This window comes from Piliocolobus tephrosceles, chromosome 18 (genome assembly GCF_002776525.5).
Source record: "Piliocolobus tephrosceles isolate RC106 chromosome 18, ASM277652v3, whole genome shotgun sequence".
Taxonomy (NCBI): Eukaryota; Metazoa; Chordata; class Mammalia; order Primates; family Cercopithecidae; genus Piliocolobus; species Piliocolobus tephrosceles.
In genome coordinates, this window is record NC_045451.1 from 64129267 (window position 1) to 64148516 (window position 19250).

The 19250-nt window shown below is 41.9% G+C and overlaps 1 protein-coding gene across 1 annotated transcript; it reads left to right on the top strand.

Annotated features, from left to right (window-relative positions):
- Positions 1-404: 404 nt before the first annotated feature.
- MYL12B (myosin light chain 12B) lies at positions 405-17952 on the top strand. The gene is made up of 4 exons (XM_023228486.2): positions 405-761; positions 11928-12126; positions 16931-17092; positions 17444-17952. The coding sequence occupies exons 2-4, from the start codon at positions 11943-11945 to the stop codon at positions 17614-17616; spliced, it is 519 nt and encodes a 172-aa protein (XP_023084254.1). The 5' UTR covers positions 405-761; positions 11928-11942; the 3' UTR covers positions 17617-17952.
- The last annotated feature ends 1298 nt before the right edge of the window (positions 17953-19250 follow it).

Consider the following 19250-nt stretch of genomic DNA (forward strand, 5'->3'; position numbering starts at 1 on the left):
GAGGAATGAAACAGCCATAGGCTGTGGCCCTAGCCTCAAAGGCCGTAAACCTTAGGAGGGTAAGCAGAGAGGAGTAGGTTAAAGGATTTAACTCCGGCTGGAATGCGGTTTGAAAAGAGAAAGGGATTCTGGAGCGGAAAAGAATCCGCCCAGGCGCCGCCCTCACCTTCTCAACATTACATGGGAAGAACCCTAAACCCTGTCTTGTCTGAAACTCAAATTTAGAAGAACTGTACTTTTACTTGCTAAATCTGGCAACTCAGGGTTCGGCGCCAGGCGACCCCAAATCCTCGGCGGATCGCGCCCCGCCTGGGTCAACCGCAAATCCTCCGCTGATCGCGGCCCGCTCGGGTCAAATTCCAGCGCCCGGCCCAGCCGCGCCCAGCGGGCCAGGAATGCGGAAGGGCCGCGGAGCTGCCAAAGGAGCGGGGGACGAGGGCCCGGCTGCGGGCGACCGCCGCAGCGCCGGCCGCTATATCGCAGCGGATCGGAGCAGGCCGAAGGGCAATTAAGACCCCGACCGTGTGCCTCCGGCCCCAGCAGCCCAGCCGCTCCGCTGACTCGCAGACCCCCGCGCGTGGGCGCGAACACTCTGCGCACCCCCGTTCCACTTGGTCCAGCCGCGCCTTCCGGTGCGCCTTCCGCTCCGCCCCTTCAGGCAGGAAGTGTCGGCGCCGCCACTGTCCGGCCACAGCCTAGCGCTCTTCGTTGTCGCTCCTCTTCTCGCGCAGGGCGACCCTGGTTCTGGTGTTTGGCGCCGGGTGAGTGGCGCTCGACTCCGCTCGCGAGACCCCTCGGGCCGCCTCCGTGTCCCCGGGGCCCCTCCCGTCGCGCGCCTGCGGCCGGACCCCGCCCCAGCGCGGCCAGGCGTCGGCGGGACCTGTCAGGCTAGCTGAGTAGGGGGCACGGGGCCGGAGGTGGAGGGAGGAGGGAGGAGGGTTGGCGGTGAGGCCCTGGCCCGGAAGTCCGGGGGCCGGGAGGCTGCAGGCGAGGGAGCCGGCCTGGGGAGACGCCCTGCTGGAGTGGTGGCCGGGTCCCGGCGGTGCGTGGGTCGACCCTTCACCACCTGGGTGACCTCACACACCTGGGCCCTGGACCGTCCGCCGGCCCCGGAGTCAACGCCTGCCCCCCCGGCGCAGCGGCGGGCCCTGGCGGTGGATTAGGGCAGACCCGGGCGTGTTCGTGTGGAGTACCTGCCCTGTGCCCAACACTGTCCTAGATGCTTTTGGAGGGTGCAGGAGCCTCCTAGTGCACGGTCTCGCCTAAGGTGAAGCCTCTAAGGAAGCTATTAGCATGCCGGTAGCCGAGTGTGGTTGATACAGGCTCAAATGTAATGATTTACGTAGAGTTGTAATTCGCTTAGTATGTCTTGCATCTTGTAAAGGTTTAGTTTATTCGTGTTGACTGAAGAAAGGACAGTTAACAGAAATAGGGAAAGGTTACTTGGAAAAGAATCGTGACCTCACTGAAGGCCTTGGATTCAGCCCTAGGAGGGAGAACTTAGCGTTTCCGGCTAGATGTGTGGGAGGTGGTAACAAGAGCAGAACTCAAAAGCTGGGAATTGTCTCCTGTGAAAAGCAGACCGTGGGGTATGGAACCCATACCGCCGGGTATGGAACAGAACTATAACGACTAATAGTAGCAAATAAGGGTAGATAGGTAAGTGGGACCTTCTTATGGATGTCTTGAAAACTTAGGAGAAAGAAAAGATTATGTAAGAAGCCACAGAGCGTCATTTTGGAGTCTTCACTAAGGGGGTAATAAGAAAGGGATGTTTAGAGGATTCATTGGGCCGCTTTAGTTGAAGGTAGATTTGGTATGGTCTTTTGGTAAGAGAAGAATCAAAGCATTTAGAATTCAGTAGGACCTAATCGATTACCTTGTGGAGCCTTTGCGTTTTATAACTGAGAAAAACGAAACCCACAGAGGTGAGGTGATTTGCCCAAGGTGGTGGCCCCTCCTGGACTTCGTAACGAAGAGCACAGCTTTTGCCTTGTTTAGGCTGTGTTGAGTGAAACAGCTTTTATGATGGCTGACTCGGTGTGCGTTTCTGCTTTGATGAGACTAAGCTTGGACAAGATGAACTGCAACTTCTAAAGGACAGATCCCCAGACGAGAGTTGCTAAGGTTAGGAAAGATAACAGGATGTGGAGCCCCAACATGGGGCTAGTTTTCCCTTTCTCCCAAGATTCAAAGACTCCAGGTATATTTGGGGATGAGATTATCATACCCTTTTTGCCAGCATCTTTGGGATCTTCCTTCCTCACCCCACACATTAACTTTGGGGTATCATTGCTTGTTACTCCCAGCTATTCACATTTTCTTTTTTTTTTTTTTTGAGACGGAGTCTCGCTCTCTCGCCCAGGCTGGAGTGTAGTGGCCGGATCCCAGCTCACTGCAAGCTCCGCCTTCCGGGTTCACGCCATTCTCCTGCCTCAGCCTCCCGAGTAGCTGGGACTACAGGCTAGTTTTTTGTGTTTTTTAGTAGAGACGGGGTTTCACCATGTTAGCCAGGATGGTCTCGATGTCCTGACCTTGTGATCCGCCCGTCTCGGCCTCCCAAAGTGCTGGGATTACAGGCTTGAGCCACCGCGCCCAGCCTATTCACATTTTCATGGTAGAGAATTTCAGCTGCCTGTATGCAGGATGTTACTGGCTAGTGGTTCAAGCTCTGGAGCTAGATTTCCTGAGTACAGATCCTGACTCTTAAGTTCTGCCATTTTCTAGCGGTGTGGCAAGTTGTTTATTCTCTTTACCCTGATTTTCGTATCTGAGAGAAGAGAATGGTAACAGTACCTATATGATGAGTTGTCGTGAGGATTAAATGTGTTAATACATACGAAATGCTTAAATCAGTGCCCAGCACATCTTTAGCACTCAGTTATTGTCCCTGGTTAGTACTGCTTCTTCCAGGTATGGAGCAGTGGGTAGCTGCTAAGTTTCCTGAGGGATCTCTTGGGGAAGAGACTGGAACCATAGGTAGACCATAGAGAAAAGCCTCATGTTGGAATTCAGATCCGGGACCTACCTCGTAATGAACATATATGTGTAATTCTGTTTGTTACAGGAAGAAACTATATATACACACTATACACAACTTTATATACTATACATATATATATGTATTTGCTTAACTAGGATTATTTGAGCACCTGCCGTGTGCAAGGCACACTACTAAGTTCCACAGTCCAAAGTGGAAAGGCAGAAGGCAATAAAAGGAATGAATATGGCCAGGCATGGTGGCTCACACCTGTAATCCCAGTGCTTTGGAAGGCCAAGGTGGGAGGGTCATTTGAAGCCAGGGGTTCAAGACCAACCTGGGCAACATTAGCGAGACCCTGTCTCTACCCCCGCACCCCCTCCTTGCAAAGTAGCTGTGTATGGTGGCTCATGCCTGTAGTCCTAGCTGCTCAAGAGGCTGAGTTAGGAGGATCACTTGAGTCCAAGAGTTCAAGGCTACAGTGAACTTTGTGCCATAAACCCAGTAAGAGAGGTGAATTTCAAAAATATTGTATTGAGTGAAAGAAGACAGGCATATATATGAATATATACTGTACAATTCCGTTTATAAGAAGTTCAAAAACAAAACTAATCTATGGTGATAGAAATCTGAACAGTGGTTGCCTATGGGAGATGGTGATTAACTTGGAGAGAATTTTCTGGAACAATGTTAACATTTGTAACTTAATGGGAGTGATAGTTACATGGGTATACACATTATAAAAACTGATTAAGGTTTGTACATTTGACTATATAAATTTCACTGCAGTAAAACAAAATGATATGGGAGGCTCAGATAGGAAGTTTGCAGCCAACTGGAATGATCATAAAACCTATAATAGAGAAAGAAATGTCAGTGTTACATGTATGTGGTAAGTGTTAAAATACATGTAGAGTACTAGGGGAAATGCTTCCCTGGTGTTAAAAAAAAAAAAAGTTGAAAAAATTGAGTTTGACTCCTTGAAAAAAAATACTTCTAATAATTTATGGAGCTATCTTTTTTGCCTAAATATGCAGCATAAAAACAATTATATGTCATTAGGTATATGAGGTTACTTTCGGAAGTATTTTAACTTGATATAAACTAAATTCTGTTTATGACAGCTGTTTTCAGACTGTTGCTTATGTGTCCAGTCATTTGAGTCTTCTAGTTAGAACATTCCTCTTGACTACAGTAATAACCATAAGAATCCATGATAAATTTCTAAAGATTCTGATAGACCTTGAAGAAGATGAGGTGGAGTAAAAATGACCTTAGGTTTCAGCCCAAGAACTACTCTCTGCTTTTCTGTGTGAGTTCATCTACTCTGAGGGCTTTACCTTGTGCCTCTGCTCACACATCAGCACTGCTAACAAGACCCTCTCAGAGTCCTGTTCTCTACTAGCATTCTGTGGCCCAGCTAAAATTTGAGTTGTTTATCATCCTTTGCCCACAAAACCAGCTCCTCCTTCCCCTCCTCAATTATCTCGTTTTTGAGTGGTGCCTTTATACTATCAGGTTTTCAGTTAGTACTTAGGAAAAAGGACAGAGCTTTGAGGCTCTAATTAGAAAGCAGGAATGACTAGCAAATCAGGAAGTGATTTGCTGGTCAGAGCCAGCGGAATTCAGCCAAAAGAATAGGATGGTGGTGATAGGAATGTTGAGGAAGGGTGACTCCTGCAGTAAAAAGATCCTACAGAATTTGAAACTGAGTAGAAGGAGTTAAACTTTTCTCTTCAGAAATAGAAAATTCCCTGTGCTATGCAAACTTGACTGTGGTCCCTTGAAACTTGGACTGTGACTATAATTCTGAAATAAAGGCATAGCCCTATTTTAACATTAAAGAGGTCAAGGAGACAGTGGCTTTGTAGCTTTTCTATTGGTGTATAACAAATTACTCCAAAACCTAGCACCTCAGAAACAATGAACAATTTTTGAGGGTCAGAGCCAGAGCAGCTTAGGTGGGTGGTTCTGACACAGGGTCTATCATGAGGTGGCATGCGGGGGCTGCAGTCATCTGAAGGAAGATCAGCCTCCAAGATGGCTGATACATAGCTGACAAGTTGGTGCTGGCTGTTGGCAAGAATCCTCAATTCCCTGCCACATGGATCTCTCCACAGGGCTGTGTGAGTGTCTTTATGACCTGGCTCCCGCAGATTGAGTGATCCAAGACAGAGCAGGGAAAAAGCTGCAAGGTGTATTATGACAAAGCCAAACAGCCTCATTTCACAGTATCTTTTTTTTTTTTTTGAGATGGAGTCTTGCCCTGTCGCCCAGGCTGGAGTGCAGTGGCACGATCTCGGCTCACTGCAAGCTCCACCTCCCGGGTTCACACCATTCTCCTGCCTCAGCCTCCTGAGTAGCTGGGACTACAGGCGCCCGCCACCACGCCCGGCTAATTTTTTGTATTTTTAGTAGAAATGGGGTTTCACTGTGTTAGCCAGGATGGTCTCGATCTCCTGACCTCGTGAGCCACCACGCCCGGCCCACAATATCTTATTGTCACAGTATTTTATTGGTTACACAGGTCAACACTTTTCATTGTTGGAGGGGACTGCACAAGGGCATGAGAATTTTGAGGGCTTTCTTGGAAGCTACCACCATGACCAGAGGGGCAAGGTGAAGTGTTCTGGGGGCCAGACAGATAACAAACTAATACCAGCTGGGATAAGGAGATGGAGGGCGTAGAGGGGATTGCTTGTTGAACACTTATGACCTACAGGAATTTCCAGGATGCTGGTCAAGTGATTCCTTATAGTACAGTTGTTTAAAATATCTGAAATTTAGGTTATATAAAATGTTCAGTTTTTTAAAATGTTGGCAAACTGATTCAATTTTTAAAAGAGGCATTTTAAAGGTCATCCCTGCGGATTACTAAATGGACCTCTGTGCAGACTGCGTGTAGTTTGGTAGCTGCCAGGTTATGACGTCTGATCTACTTAACACTTATTTTATGGATGAGGAAAATGAGGCCTGGGAAAGCCGAAATGACCAGCGATCATACAACTTGTGAATGATAGAACTGGAATTAGAATCCATGTCTCCAACATCTCCATTAAACCATAATGACAACATTGAAAAACTAAGGGCAGCTAGATGCATAAACAGCCAGTGTGATCTAAGTGGTTAACTTAACAATTTAAGTGGTTCTCAACCTTCAATGTGCATTGAAATCACCTGGTGCATTTTTGAAAATACAGATGCCTGGGCTCCACCCGTAGACCTTCCATTTCCTTGAAGCTACAGGCATCACTTGTTTGAAACTTCTGAGGTGATTCCGATGTGCAGCCAAGATTGAAACCAGAGGATTTAACTGCTTTAGGAGCCGTATTTACTTGCTCTAGCTGACTTCAGATAGTTGAAGGAAGAAGCCTCAAAGCAATGTTGAGGAAATCATAGGTAGCTAACAGAATGTGCTCTGTGAGCATCTTCCCCAGGCTTCGAGAGAGCCGTATATGCTGAAGTACATAGACAGTTTCTACTTACTAATGATGATGGTGTCCGTGTTTCTGTTTGCATGTCAGTACTGCAAGTGACTTTACAAACATTTTTATTATCAACTAAGTATGTTGATACCACAGCCACCTATAATACATAATACAGTAGTCTTATATGATGCTGCTTTCCACTGTCCATGGTTTTGCTTCCTCCGTTTCAGTTACCTGTGGTCAACTGAGGTCTGAAAATAAGTGAGTACAGTACAGTGAGATATTTTCAGAGAGAGATCTCATCCGCATAATTTTTATGACAGTATATTATAATTGTTCTATTTGATTATTGTTAATCTGTTACTGTGCTTAATGTATGAATTAAACTTTACCGTAGGTATGTATGTATAAGGAAACAGTGTATGTAGTCATTCATCTGGATCTGCAGAGGGTTGGTTCCAGGACCCTCCTGCAGATACCAGAATCTGCAGATGCTCAAGTCCCCCATATAAAATGGCATAGTATTTGCATATAACCTACACATATCCTCCTGAATACTTTAAATCATCTCTAGATTGCTTATAATACCTAATATAATGCAAATACTATATAAATAGTTGTTATACTGTATTTTTTATTTGTATTTTTATTGTTGTATTTTTTGTTTGTATTTTTCCAAATAAACGAACAATTGATTCTCGGTTGAATCTGAGTGCGGAGCCTGTGGATATGGAGGGCTTACTGTGTGGGTTGGGTTCTATCCCTGGTTTCAGGATCCACTGGGGTCTTGGGATATATCCCCCTCACATAAGGAGGGAGTGCTGTATCAATTCCTACATGCCTGCCTCTGAGTACTACTTATATCCTTTAGTTCACTTTATATTAGAAATTTATAGCAATATCAGAGTAACAGGGTTGCAGACGGAGGAAGACCTGTTTTTACTGCTATTGAGGGTTATTACATTCATTTTGTGCTGTGTTCTGTATGGCTATTTTCTGTCTTTAAGGGTTGGGTTGGTTTTTTGTGTTTTTGTTTGTTGTTGTTTTTGAATGCTTCTTGGTTAAACATTAATAAATTGGACAGTCCTAGATCAAAGTTTCAAAGGAAAGCCATGACTGATAGTTGCCACCTGACTAAACCCAACCAGGGCTACTACACTGCACAATTCCAGGGAGTGCCATTCACATTTCATTTACTGACTGCAACTCTATTCTGTACATTGGTGTCTCTGATATAATTTGACTTGGTTTGAAAACTCATTTTGTCTAGGATTTGCATTTAGAGGAATGTAGGTGCTCAGAAATCAGTGTTGAATTATATTGGTGGCATTGCAAGTTTTAAAAATTTTATGCTAAACTCAAAATAATTAGAAGAGTATTTCGTAGGAAGTAGGAAATATACAGGGAGAAACAACCTGTAACAAATGGGATTTGAATCCTAGCTCTGCTGCAAATAATCTTGGGCAAGATTATTTAATATCTTTGACCTTCAGTTTTTCACTTGGCAGGAGGGCATGTTTCAGTTAACGTACATAATGTTTCCAGCATGTGACTCACTTAATAAATGGTAGTAGCTTTAATTGAAAGTTGAGTTAGTAGACCTAAAGTTGAGTAGACCTTTAATTCTCTCTCTGTTCCTAAGGCAGAGAAGTAGATCAGGGCAATTGGGGTTGGAAAAATAGCGAGAACAAAGATATACAAGATAAGAAATGGCATGGTACCTTGGGGACATTTGCAGTTTGGTGTTGCTAAAGGAAAAGTACAAAGCAGGGAATGACTAGAGAGGAGGCTGGAAAGTTCATTCTAGAGTAGGGAAAGGAAGACTCATGCGCCATGTTTAGGAACTTGGTACTTTATCCTTTAGGAAGTGGAGAGCCAAAGAAGATTTTAAAAAGTGGAATGATGAGGTCATATTCATAGACAACCCTGGCTAGAAAACTAAGGGTAGTTTTGAGAGAGCCCAGAGGCAAGGGGATAGTGAAGAGGCCATAGAAGTATTTTACACAAGAGATAATGAGGATCCAGTTTAGGGTGGTGACAGAGGAATGAGGAAGATGAGCATCTCTGAGAAATACTTCTCAGAGGCAGGGCTTGGTTCATCAGGGAGAGGGATTGGGGAGGGTGACTCCTAGGTTTCTGGCTACTGGGTAGATGATTGGAAACAAAGATGGTAAAGTTCAGGAGCGGGGAGATAATTGAGTTTTCAGCATGTTGATGATGAGTGTCTATGGGGTATCCAGATGGGTGCCTTTCACAGGCATTTGGATGTGTGAGTCCGAGGCTCCAAGGAAAGGTCAGGCCTGGAGGTTCAGATTTGGGAGGTGTAGGTGTTGTCAGAACAGTGAAAGTTGATGAGATCATGCAAGGAACGAAGACTGAAAAGAACTTTAAACCATGTGCTGCTAGAATACTGGGAAACATGAATATTTAAGTGGAGATAAACATCTAAGAGGGAAATGGAGGAGGAAGTCTTAGAAATAGGAGACCTGAGCTAGAGTACGTCAAATACACCATTGTACATAATCAGTCTTCCTCATTAGAGCATAAGTTCTTCAAGGTTGGGACCCTTTCCACCTGGGAAAGTTCATTTCTACTGTTAGGGAGCACCAGGCTAACAGTGGCTGAATCTCCAAAGAAAAGAGGGATAAAATAGTGTGATGCAGTAGACTGATCCAAGAAGATTTAGACCAGATTTGGCAATTAAAGCAGTTGCTGTAGAAAACAGAAAGCCAGATTGTGGTGGGCTGAAGAGTGAGTGGGAAGTGAGAAGGTGGAGGAAGCCAAGATACTTACTTCAGAAGGGAAGGAGAGAGGGTGGTACTTTCTTTGGGGGCCAGAGTTCCCTTCAGATTGATTCTTTTGATGCAATTTTGCCTCACTTTTCAGCTGATGTTGTGTGTGTTTTTATAGGTACCATATACATATACAAATGTACCACTGTTTTTAAATGAAGTATGAAACAAATTTAAAATATGGTATTTCTACATTGAGCCTCTATCTGCTCTAACGTATTTTGATTAGGACCAGTTAGTGAATTGTTTTTTGTTCTCTTCCATCAACTTCTCTGTTTCCTTTTCTTGGGCGTCACCATCAGACGGTGATGGCTCTTCTAACCTTATCGGGCTAACAACCTACATATTCTTTCTCACAGGCATTTCCCCTAATAAAATCCTTGGGTGTTTAATTCTATCTCTGTATCAGCTTCTTAGAGAACTCGGACTAAACTTCAAAAATGTTTAAATATAGTATATTTTTGGGTTAACTGTAGAAGTAGCATGATACAATTGACTGATTTTGATTTGATTGATTTGATTTTTTGAGACAGTGTCTTGTTTTGTTACCCAGGCTGAGGTTAGGGGCACCATTATGGTCCACTAGACTCAACCTCCCAGGCTCAAATGATCCTTCCACCCCAGCCTCCCAAGTAGTAGCTGGGACCACAGGCATGCACCACCATACCTGGCTTATTTTTTTATTTTTTTTGTAGGGACAGGGTCTCACTTTGTTGCCCAGGCCTGTCTCAAACTCCTGGGCTCAAGCAGTCTTCCGGCCTCAGCCTCCCAAAGTGTTGAGATTACAGGTGTGAGCCACCGCGCCCGGCTTGATTCGTGTTTAAAAATAAATATTTAACTCTTTGGGAACTTTTTCTAAATAACTTGATTACAAAAATGACTTGCTGATACTGAGAGAGAAGAACTAATATTTTTGCCTTCAGACATACTTGACTATCTTGAAGAAATTGAGTCAAAATTTTTAGCATTAAAATGAACCTTATAAGTTTTGGTATGTGAACAAGAATGAAAACATAATCAAATGCCTTGTTAGTAGACTACATTCTGTCTCTGATTTAACCTTTGAAATAACTAAGGTCAAATAACAAACTAAGTTACAGGGAAGAGAAGAAAATTCACATTTATTTAGGACTTGTATGTGGGGAGGGTGAGGAGTTGGAATGTTAGAATGTTAGAGTAAGGACTGTGAGGCTGGTGTACTTCAAAACTACACCACTAAGTCAAGCTTCAAAACACCCTGTGCGTGTTCTTTAGCTTGAAGAAGTAGAAGCAGACAATAAATTTATATAAAAAATCCCAATACTGGAAGTCCTGGAGATTCAGGTCCACAAATCCCGCTGCTCAATCATTAACCTGTCTAGTCATTTGTTTTCACATTGTGGGAAGTTACGGAAACAGTCTGCGAGACCGTCATTGCTGACAGCAGTTTCAAGTTTGGTTGTCCTAAGACCACCCTTGAGTTTGATTATTTGCTAAGACTCACCAAACTCACTGAAAGCTGTTAGGCTCAGATATGTAAGTTTTCAGAGGTTATATGTAGATAGTAATGGTGGACCTGAGATTTGAACTTACGACTTCCTAACTCCAGAGCTGATGGTATTTTTGTGTGTTATTTATTATATAAAATTGCACATAAAAAATGAAACGACAACTGTCTTTTCTGCTTGATACTTAAATTATTGGTGGCTTTCAGTAGAGTGTTGGAGGCTACTACCAAAGCCATATTACAGAGAATCGAGAAATGATTGGGAAGAAGAGAAATGGGGCTGGGCACGGTGGCTCGTCTGTAATCCCAGCGGTTTGGGAGGATCTCTCGAGCCTCGGAGTTCAAGACCAGACTGGGCAATATAGTGAGAACCCCCATCTCTAAAATAAAAAACAGAAGGAAAAATGACAGTTCAGCATTAGACGGGTATTCTGAAAGTCTTGTCAAGGGAAAAGGGAAATGCAGGGATAGCTAGAAAGATGAAAGGGTAGGTTTGATATTTATAAAGATGAGACCTTTTTTGAATATGACTAGTCTTTTTACATATGTTATCTCATTTAGTTCTTTGCATTGAAGTAGATATCATGTTTTACTGATGAAAAATTGAGGCTCAGAGAGGTTATGTTATACTGGTAGTAAAATGGGAGTAAGAGTACCTACCATAGGCAACTGTTGTGAGGATTAAATGGGGACAGTCTTTGTCAGAGTAAGAGATCAACTTTGGAGACTTTCTCTTTGAGGAAGCCCTGTGCCTTCGTAACACTGCTTGGCCAGAGTAAGTACTGCATAGATGCTAGCTATCGTTAGATATTTTAAAGTCTCACTTCATAAAAATCGGTCCCCTGAAATTCAGGAGAAGGTACATCAATAATTTCTATTGTGTTTCTTTGTTTTTTAGAGATGGGAGTCTCACTGTGTTGTCCAGGCAAGTCTCGAACTCTTAGTCTCAAGTGATCCTTCCACCTTGGCCTCCCAAAGTCTTGGGATTATAGGCATGAGCCACTGGTGCCTGGCAAATTCTGTTCCTTAATGTTTCAAAACTGCTTTTTTTGCACTCAGTCATTTAATTGTCCCATTGGAAATAAAGTTTAGTTGCATACTTATTCCTACCCAATTGAAGTAATAATTCCATATTGATATTTTTACATACTAACTTTAGGTGGTGTGTATTCTGTTTTTGCTTTGTTTTATAATTTTTTTTTTTTTTTGGTTTTATGTTTTTGTGTTTTTTTAAACTCCAGAATTAAACAACCACCATGTCGAGCAAAAAGGCAAAGACCAAGACCACCAAGAAGCGCCCTCAGCGCGCAACATCCAATGTGTTTGCCATGTTTGACCAGTCACAGATTCAGGAGTTCAAAGAGGCCTTCAACATGATTGATCAGAACAGAGATGGCTTCATCGACAAGGAAGATTTGCATGACATGCTTGCTTCTCTAGGTAGACTTTATAATAAATTCTTTATTTGTATTTTCCCAAAAATAATAATTTGTCTCTATGAATCATTTTTTTTGTGTGATATACAAATATTTCTCTCCTTGTCTCAAAAGGCTTCTAGAGAAATTTCCGGGTGTGGGAGGTGCCATTTTGGGGCTTGGCCAGTCATATGGGGATAAGCCTATAAGGTTGGGGACCTGGCAGATGCTGTGCCCAGGTAGACTAACGTTCCTGTTAGCTAAATTTTTTAGGTCTCTAGATGGAAAGCCAGGGCATGGCTAGGCAGCAAAATACCAGAGTTTCAAATAAGTATAGCTAAATAATATACTTAATAAAGGTTGAGTATGGGTTATAAACAAGGAGTGACAGTAAGTGATGATGGTTATCTCTGCAGAGGAGGGGCACTGCGACTGGAAAAGGGAACAGGGAAGAAGACTTTCACAATATTTTGTATGACTTTTTTTTAATAACTAAAGAAAATGTAAAGATACAGGATTTAAAGCACACATAAACAGCCATTTGTATGTTGGTATATGGGTGTTCATATTCCTTTTATGATTTTGTTATTGTTTCTTTTGATCTTAAAAAGAAGGACAGGAGGGAGCATCCTACATGTTCTAGCCCAGAGTCAGCAGTTATTTTACAGTTGGGAGTCAAGGAACTGCAGGCAAAGGAGACCTCGATAGGCCAAAGCAGAGGGGGTGAGGCAGGCTGGGAGCGGGTCAGGGATGGCCTACAGTGACACTTTGCACTCTGTCCTGCTGCTTGGCTGACTGGCCAAAAAGGCAAAGAAAGGTGGGTTTTGTTTTTTTTTTCTTTTAATGCCTACAAAATGATTAGCTAGCTTTTATTCTTCTAACTTTTGATTTTGATTATTTCTCCTAACACATGGAAAGTAAAGTTTATGTGTGTACTTATTCCTATCCAACATACGATTTTGAAAAATTTTAAGCCTACAAAAGGTGGAAAGAACGTTATAGTGAACACCTATACATCTTTAGCTATATTCACTGATTGTTAACATTTTGTAACTTTTGTTTATCCAAGGTGAGAGTAGAATCAAAGATTTTTATCTGATTTGCAGTGAGATTATAACCTAGTGTTTCTCACATTCAGAATGTCTGAGTATATTCTTGGGCAAGTCAGTACTGAAGAAGGCCTCTGAGGAAAATTGAGGAACTTAGCCGTCTTCCAAAGATTGAACTCTCGAGTCTATACTCTGCTTATAATAGATGCTCAATAGATATTTGTTGAATGAACAAGTCGTGGTAGAGTCAGAGGTTGTCTTTGAGGCCTTCAGTTTTGCAGAAACCCATCCTTTTAAAGATATGTGTTAAAAGAACAACTTCAGCCTAATTAAATTTAAGGGAGTTTAACTGAGCAATGAACAATTTGCAAATCAGGTAGCCCCCAGAATCACAGCAGATTCACAGAGACTTCAGTACAGCCACGTGGTAGAAGATTTATAGACAAAAAAAGAGAAATGACGTACAAAAGTTGGAAGTGAGGTATGGAATGGCTGGATTGATTACAGCTCAGCATATGCCTTATTTGAACATGGTTTGAACACTCAGCAGTGTATGAATGGTTGAAGTATGGCTGCTGGGATTGGCCAAGACTTAGCAATTGTTACAGGCTCATACTCCTAAGTTAGGTTTTCAATCTTGTCGGACTATAAGCTAGGTTGTGGTTCATCCACAAGGACTCAAATGAGAAATACGGAGTCTTGCTCAGGCCATATTTCGTTTGCTTTAGCATATATATTTACTTTTTAGGGGAACCTTCATACATTATTAGTAGGAATGTAAATAAGTACAGCCACTATGGAGGACAGTATGGAGGTTCCTCAGAGAACTACAAATAGGAGCTCTCCCACGTGATCCAGCAATCCCACTGCTAGGTATATACCCCCAAAAAAGGAAATCAGTAGTATCATTGAAGAGGTATCTGCACTCCCATGTTTATTCCAGCACTATTCATAGCAGCCATGATTTGAAAACACCGTAAGCGTCCATCACCAGATGAACAGATTTTAAAAATGTGGTACTTATGTACAACGGAATACTATTCAGCCATAAAAAAAGAGATCCTGTCATTGCAACAACATGGATGGAATGGAAGACATTATATTAAGTGAAATAAGCCAGGCACAGAAAGATAAACTTCACATGTTCTTACACATTTGTGGGAGCTAAAAGTTAAAATAATTGAACTCATGGAGATGGAAAGTAGAAGGATGGTTATCAGGACTGGGAAGGGCGGGGGGAAGAATGGGAATGGTTAATAGATACAAAAGTATAGATAGAATGAATAAGATCTAGTATTTGATAGAACAACAAAGTGACTGCAGTCAGCAGTAATTTTTTTTTTTTTTTGGAGACGGAGTGTCACTCAGTCGCCCAGGCTGGAGTGCAGTGGCGTGATCTCGGCTCACTGCAAGCTCCGCCTCCCGGGTTCACGCCATTCTCCTGCCTCAGCCTCCCAAGTAGCTGGGACTACAAGCGCTCGCCGCCACGCCCGGCTAATTTTTTTGCATTTTTAGTAGAGATGGGGTTTCACCGTGTTAGCCAGGATGGTCTCGATCTCCTGACCTCGTGATCCGCCCATCTCGGCCTCCCAAAGTGCTGGGATTACAGGCTTGAGCCACCGCGCCCGGCCCCCAGTCAGCAGTAATTTATTGTACATATTAAAATAACTCAGTATATTTGGAATGTTGGTAACACAAAGAAATGATAAGTGCTTGAAGGGATGGCTGTGCCATTTACCTTGATGTGATTATTATGCACTATATGCCTGTATCAGGGTATCTCATGTACCCCATAAATACATACACCTCCTGTGTACTCATAACAATTGAAATAAATATGAATTTTCAAAAGATACGTATTTACCTTTCAAATCAACAGATTACACTGGATGTCTTGAGCGGGTCGGTAAGTGCTTAGCCTAAACCAATTCATTTTAAATCCCTATAACTTTTTGTACCCTAGAGTTCTCTTCACACCTTTTGGTTACAGTTTTTCTTCCCCCCAAAAAATGCTGCAAGTGATTGGGTTAAATCTGGAGGTAGGAAAGTAGATCTTTTTTCTTCTTCTTCTTCCTTTTTTTTTTGAGATGGAGTCTCGCTGTGTCACCCAGGCTGGAGTGCAGTGGCATGATGTCAGCTCACTGCTCTGCCTCCCGTGTTCATGCCATTCTCCTGCCTCAGCCTCCCAAGTAGCTGGGACTACAGGCGCCCGCCACCATGCCTGGCTAATTTTTTGTATTTTTAGTACAGACGGGGTTTCACCGTGTTAGCCAGGATGGTCTTGATCCCCTGACCTCGTGATCTGCCCGCCTTGGCCTCCCAAAGAGCTGGGATTACAGGTATGAGCCACCGCACCCAGCCGAAACTAGATCTTTTTAGCTACTTTAACTTATTCAGTGAATCTTGAGTTTAACTTTGGGCTAATTTTGATATTGGAGCATTGAGTAAGTGTAATCAGGTAGGATTGGAATGCAGTGAAATAGACGCCAACATGATGTTTAAATTTCACCCAAATTCCCAGAGTTAAAACTTACATATGAACTATAATTGTAGCTTTGATTGTCATTCTAGCTTTGGCTTAGTTGGGTGTAATTTTGAGATGCTTCCTTAGATATGAATATCTGATTAATAGATATTCTTATAATATCTATTAAAATCATATAAACTTAATGTTGGAAGATACCTTTGAGATACAAACTCTAACCAGTCAGTGTTAGACTTTTTTAAAAAAGAAGTACATTCTACATAGGGCAGCACTGAATGAAGGATCTGGAATACTGGGTTTGAATGCCAGTTCTGCCACTTCCTCCTATGTCCCATAGCCAGTGGTAGAACTGGGATTCAAACCCAGTATTCCAGACCGTTGGTTCAGTGCTGCTTCCCCCACACCGTGGGGCCTCAAAAACACTCCCACCATGCCTGGCCCTTGCAGAGAGATTTCTTCCAGCTCCTAGGGAAAGGTCAGGGGAGTTCACCACTGCACTAAAAGAAGTGTTCTCACTTGGGATGGAGATTAAGATTTCCCATTACAAACAATACCAAACAAGACCACAGTTCAATGACACGTGTAAACAGTGTTTAAAGATATGTAACATTGTTGAAAATAAGTTCCCAATTCAAAACCATGCTAATAGTTTAAACTTAAATGGCCAACTTATAAATACAACTTTGAAGCATACCAACTCATGGGCATCCGTACCACAACTGGAAATGTGAATATTTAGAGTTTTTTGAGTGACTGTATTGAACCGACTCCCCTGATGAACCGTGGATGTTATCAGCATTCAGGATACAGGCTGGGCGTGGTGATGCACACCTGCAGTCCTGTCACGTTGGGAGGCCAAGGCAGGTGGATCACTTGAGCTCAGGAGTTCAAGGCCAGCCTGGGCAACATAGTGAAACCCAGTCTTTACAAAAAATAAAAAATTAGCTGGGCGTGATGGCACATGTCTGTAGTCCCCCCCAAAAAAAGTTGTAATGATGTGGCACTGCCTGGCTTCAGGTTTTTGTTTCGTTTTGAATGAAAAATAATGAAGAGAAAGTTCACATAAACGAATAAATAACCTTCAGTGTAAGCCTGGGATACATTTTTATAATGATGTATCAAATATGTTTTAAGTTGTCAAAAATAATCTTTTAAAAATATTCTTAAAGTTAAATGAAAAATTGGTGTCAAATGATGTAAATTTTTAAAATATGTTGGGGAGCATAATAATAGTGAAATAACTATTGAAGTTAGATTTTTTTGTCTTTAAATGTTAAAATGTGCATTTTTAACAGGGAAGAATCCCACTGATGCATACCTTGATGCCATGATGAATGAGGCACCAGGGCCCATCAATTTCACCATGTTCCTCACCATGTTCGGTGAGAAGTTAAATGGCACGGATCCTGAAGATGTCATCAGAAATGCATTTGCTTGCTTTGATGAAGAAGCAACAGGTGAGTACTATCTGTTTATGCCCAGCCTCATTCCAGACTATATGAAGTACTTCTCTTAAAATAGAAAGGGTTTTCTTTTTTTACCGCTCGAAAATATTTGCTTAAGAATAATTTTGTAAGTATATGATCTGTTTCTGAGCTTTTAAATGATTTGATCTAATATTAACACAGAACTCTAAGAATAATTGGAAAACATAATGATATAGTTCATATAGCCTTAGTTCACTAACTTACTTTGTTTCTAGATATAGATATTCTGAAATATTTTATAAGATTGACTAGCTTTAGAAATGACCCATTAATGTGCCAGGATGTAGTGATGACTGCGTTCTTCTTTCTGTTGCCTTCCAGGCACCATTCAGGAAGATTACCTGAGAGAGCTGCTGACAACCATGGGGGATCGGTTTACGGATGAGGAAGTGGACGAGCTGTACAGAGAAGCACCTATTGACAAAAAGGGGAATTTCAATTACATCGAGTTCACACGCATCCTGAAACATGGAGCAAAAGACAAAGATGACTGAAAGAACTTTAGCTAAAACCTTCCAATTACATTATCTTACTCTGTTTTATTTCTCAGACACTTCCCCCACCCTCATAGAACCTGTTGCATGCAACTTAGTTTCACAGCTTTGCCTCTTTTTGATGTATTTATTCCAGACCTTTCTGCCACTTAGCACTTGTATAATCAGACTGGAAATGGGGATGAGGGTGTAAATTGTATTGAAAAAGAGATCGCGAATAAAAATCAAGAAATGTGAAAGCCCAGAAAAATATATTCGTATTTCTGGTTTTGCTGGATTTTTACATTTTTATATAATAAAAATGTTATTTTGAAATAAAGATTATGCTGACTCAAATGCAATGTAATGGCAAGTTAAACAAATGAGTGATAGGTGCGGGTAGTCCTTTTTTCAGGTTTTCAACTTCATATGACTCAGGTTTTTTGGTAAAATTGATTTTTCACATATATGGGACAGTGTTCTTCAGAAGTTTTAAGTACCCTTTAACATTATTATGCAGTGCAAACTAGTTATGCCATTGTTTCATGCTTCTAGTCAGATGTTTATTAAATGATAAATATAGAATGTATCTGGGAAAACATTAAACATTGCATTCATCTAAGATTCTGAGAAGAGACATAATTCCCAAGATTACTTGTACATTAACTACATGTGGAGCATTGTGCCTACACAATTTTTTACTGAATCTTCCCAACAGCCTTGTGGGATTTTTATTAGCCCTGTATTTCAAGTGGGAGGACTTAGCATAGTTGAGTAGTTGATCAGGGTAACTATTAGGACATGAGAGTTGGAATTCCAACCTAGGGCACCTAACTTCAGAGCTCGCAGTGCTGGAACCACGGTACTGTCTATGAAAAGCCCCAAATGCCTAAAAGAGTCAAGACACTTCTGTTCTATTACGATACAATTCTGTAGTCACTATTGAAATTTAAAATAATCTTGGGGTAATCGATTATTGGAACAGAATTTCAGAAAATTCTATCCCAGGTTAAAATAAACAAGTGATACTATTGTGTGTTTGAAGGCAGTTCATGTAACACATTGACTAGAAAGCCGAAAGACAAGGTTGCTCAGCCCATTTAGAATCCTTAAGGCCAAACAATATGAGAATAAAGAACAATCTGAAAAAGGAAAAAATCAGTTTTAAAAAATTAACCAACGTTGTTCACCGATTTTTCCTCCTAAAAGTATTGTGATTATATTTTATCTGCTTAACACCAGAGCATTTGTATGTTGTTTAATATGGGTGCTTTACAACTTGGGGTAGTAGGCCGGTGTGTATTCACTTGCTAACAGTTGGCCTGGGCTTCCTTTTATCATCAGAATGAGGGGACAGCTCATGAACTTTCACATTACCTAATCTCAGTCTCTGAGGTATCAGTTCTACTTTATAGACCTGAGGTTTAGACTGAAGCTCCTGCCCAAGATCTAACAAATACTAGAATCCACATCTGGCTCTTTTTTCCACTTAGAAGCTTAGAGTCACCACAAAGTGTCACAAAACCAGGTGGAGAATTGCTGTGTGTTTCACAGGAAACAGGAAAATACGGTGGGATAATCTTGATCACTGAACCACTGTCAGCCACCTGTTTTGTGCCGGACACTGTTGCAAGGGTTGGGGATAATGGGGATGG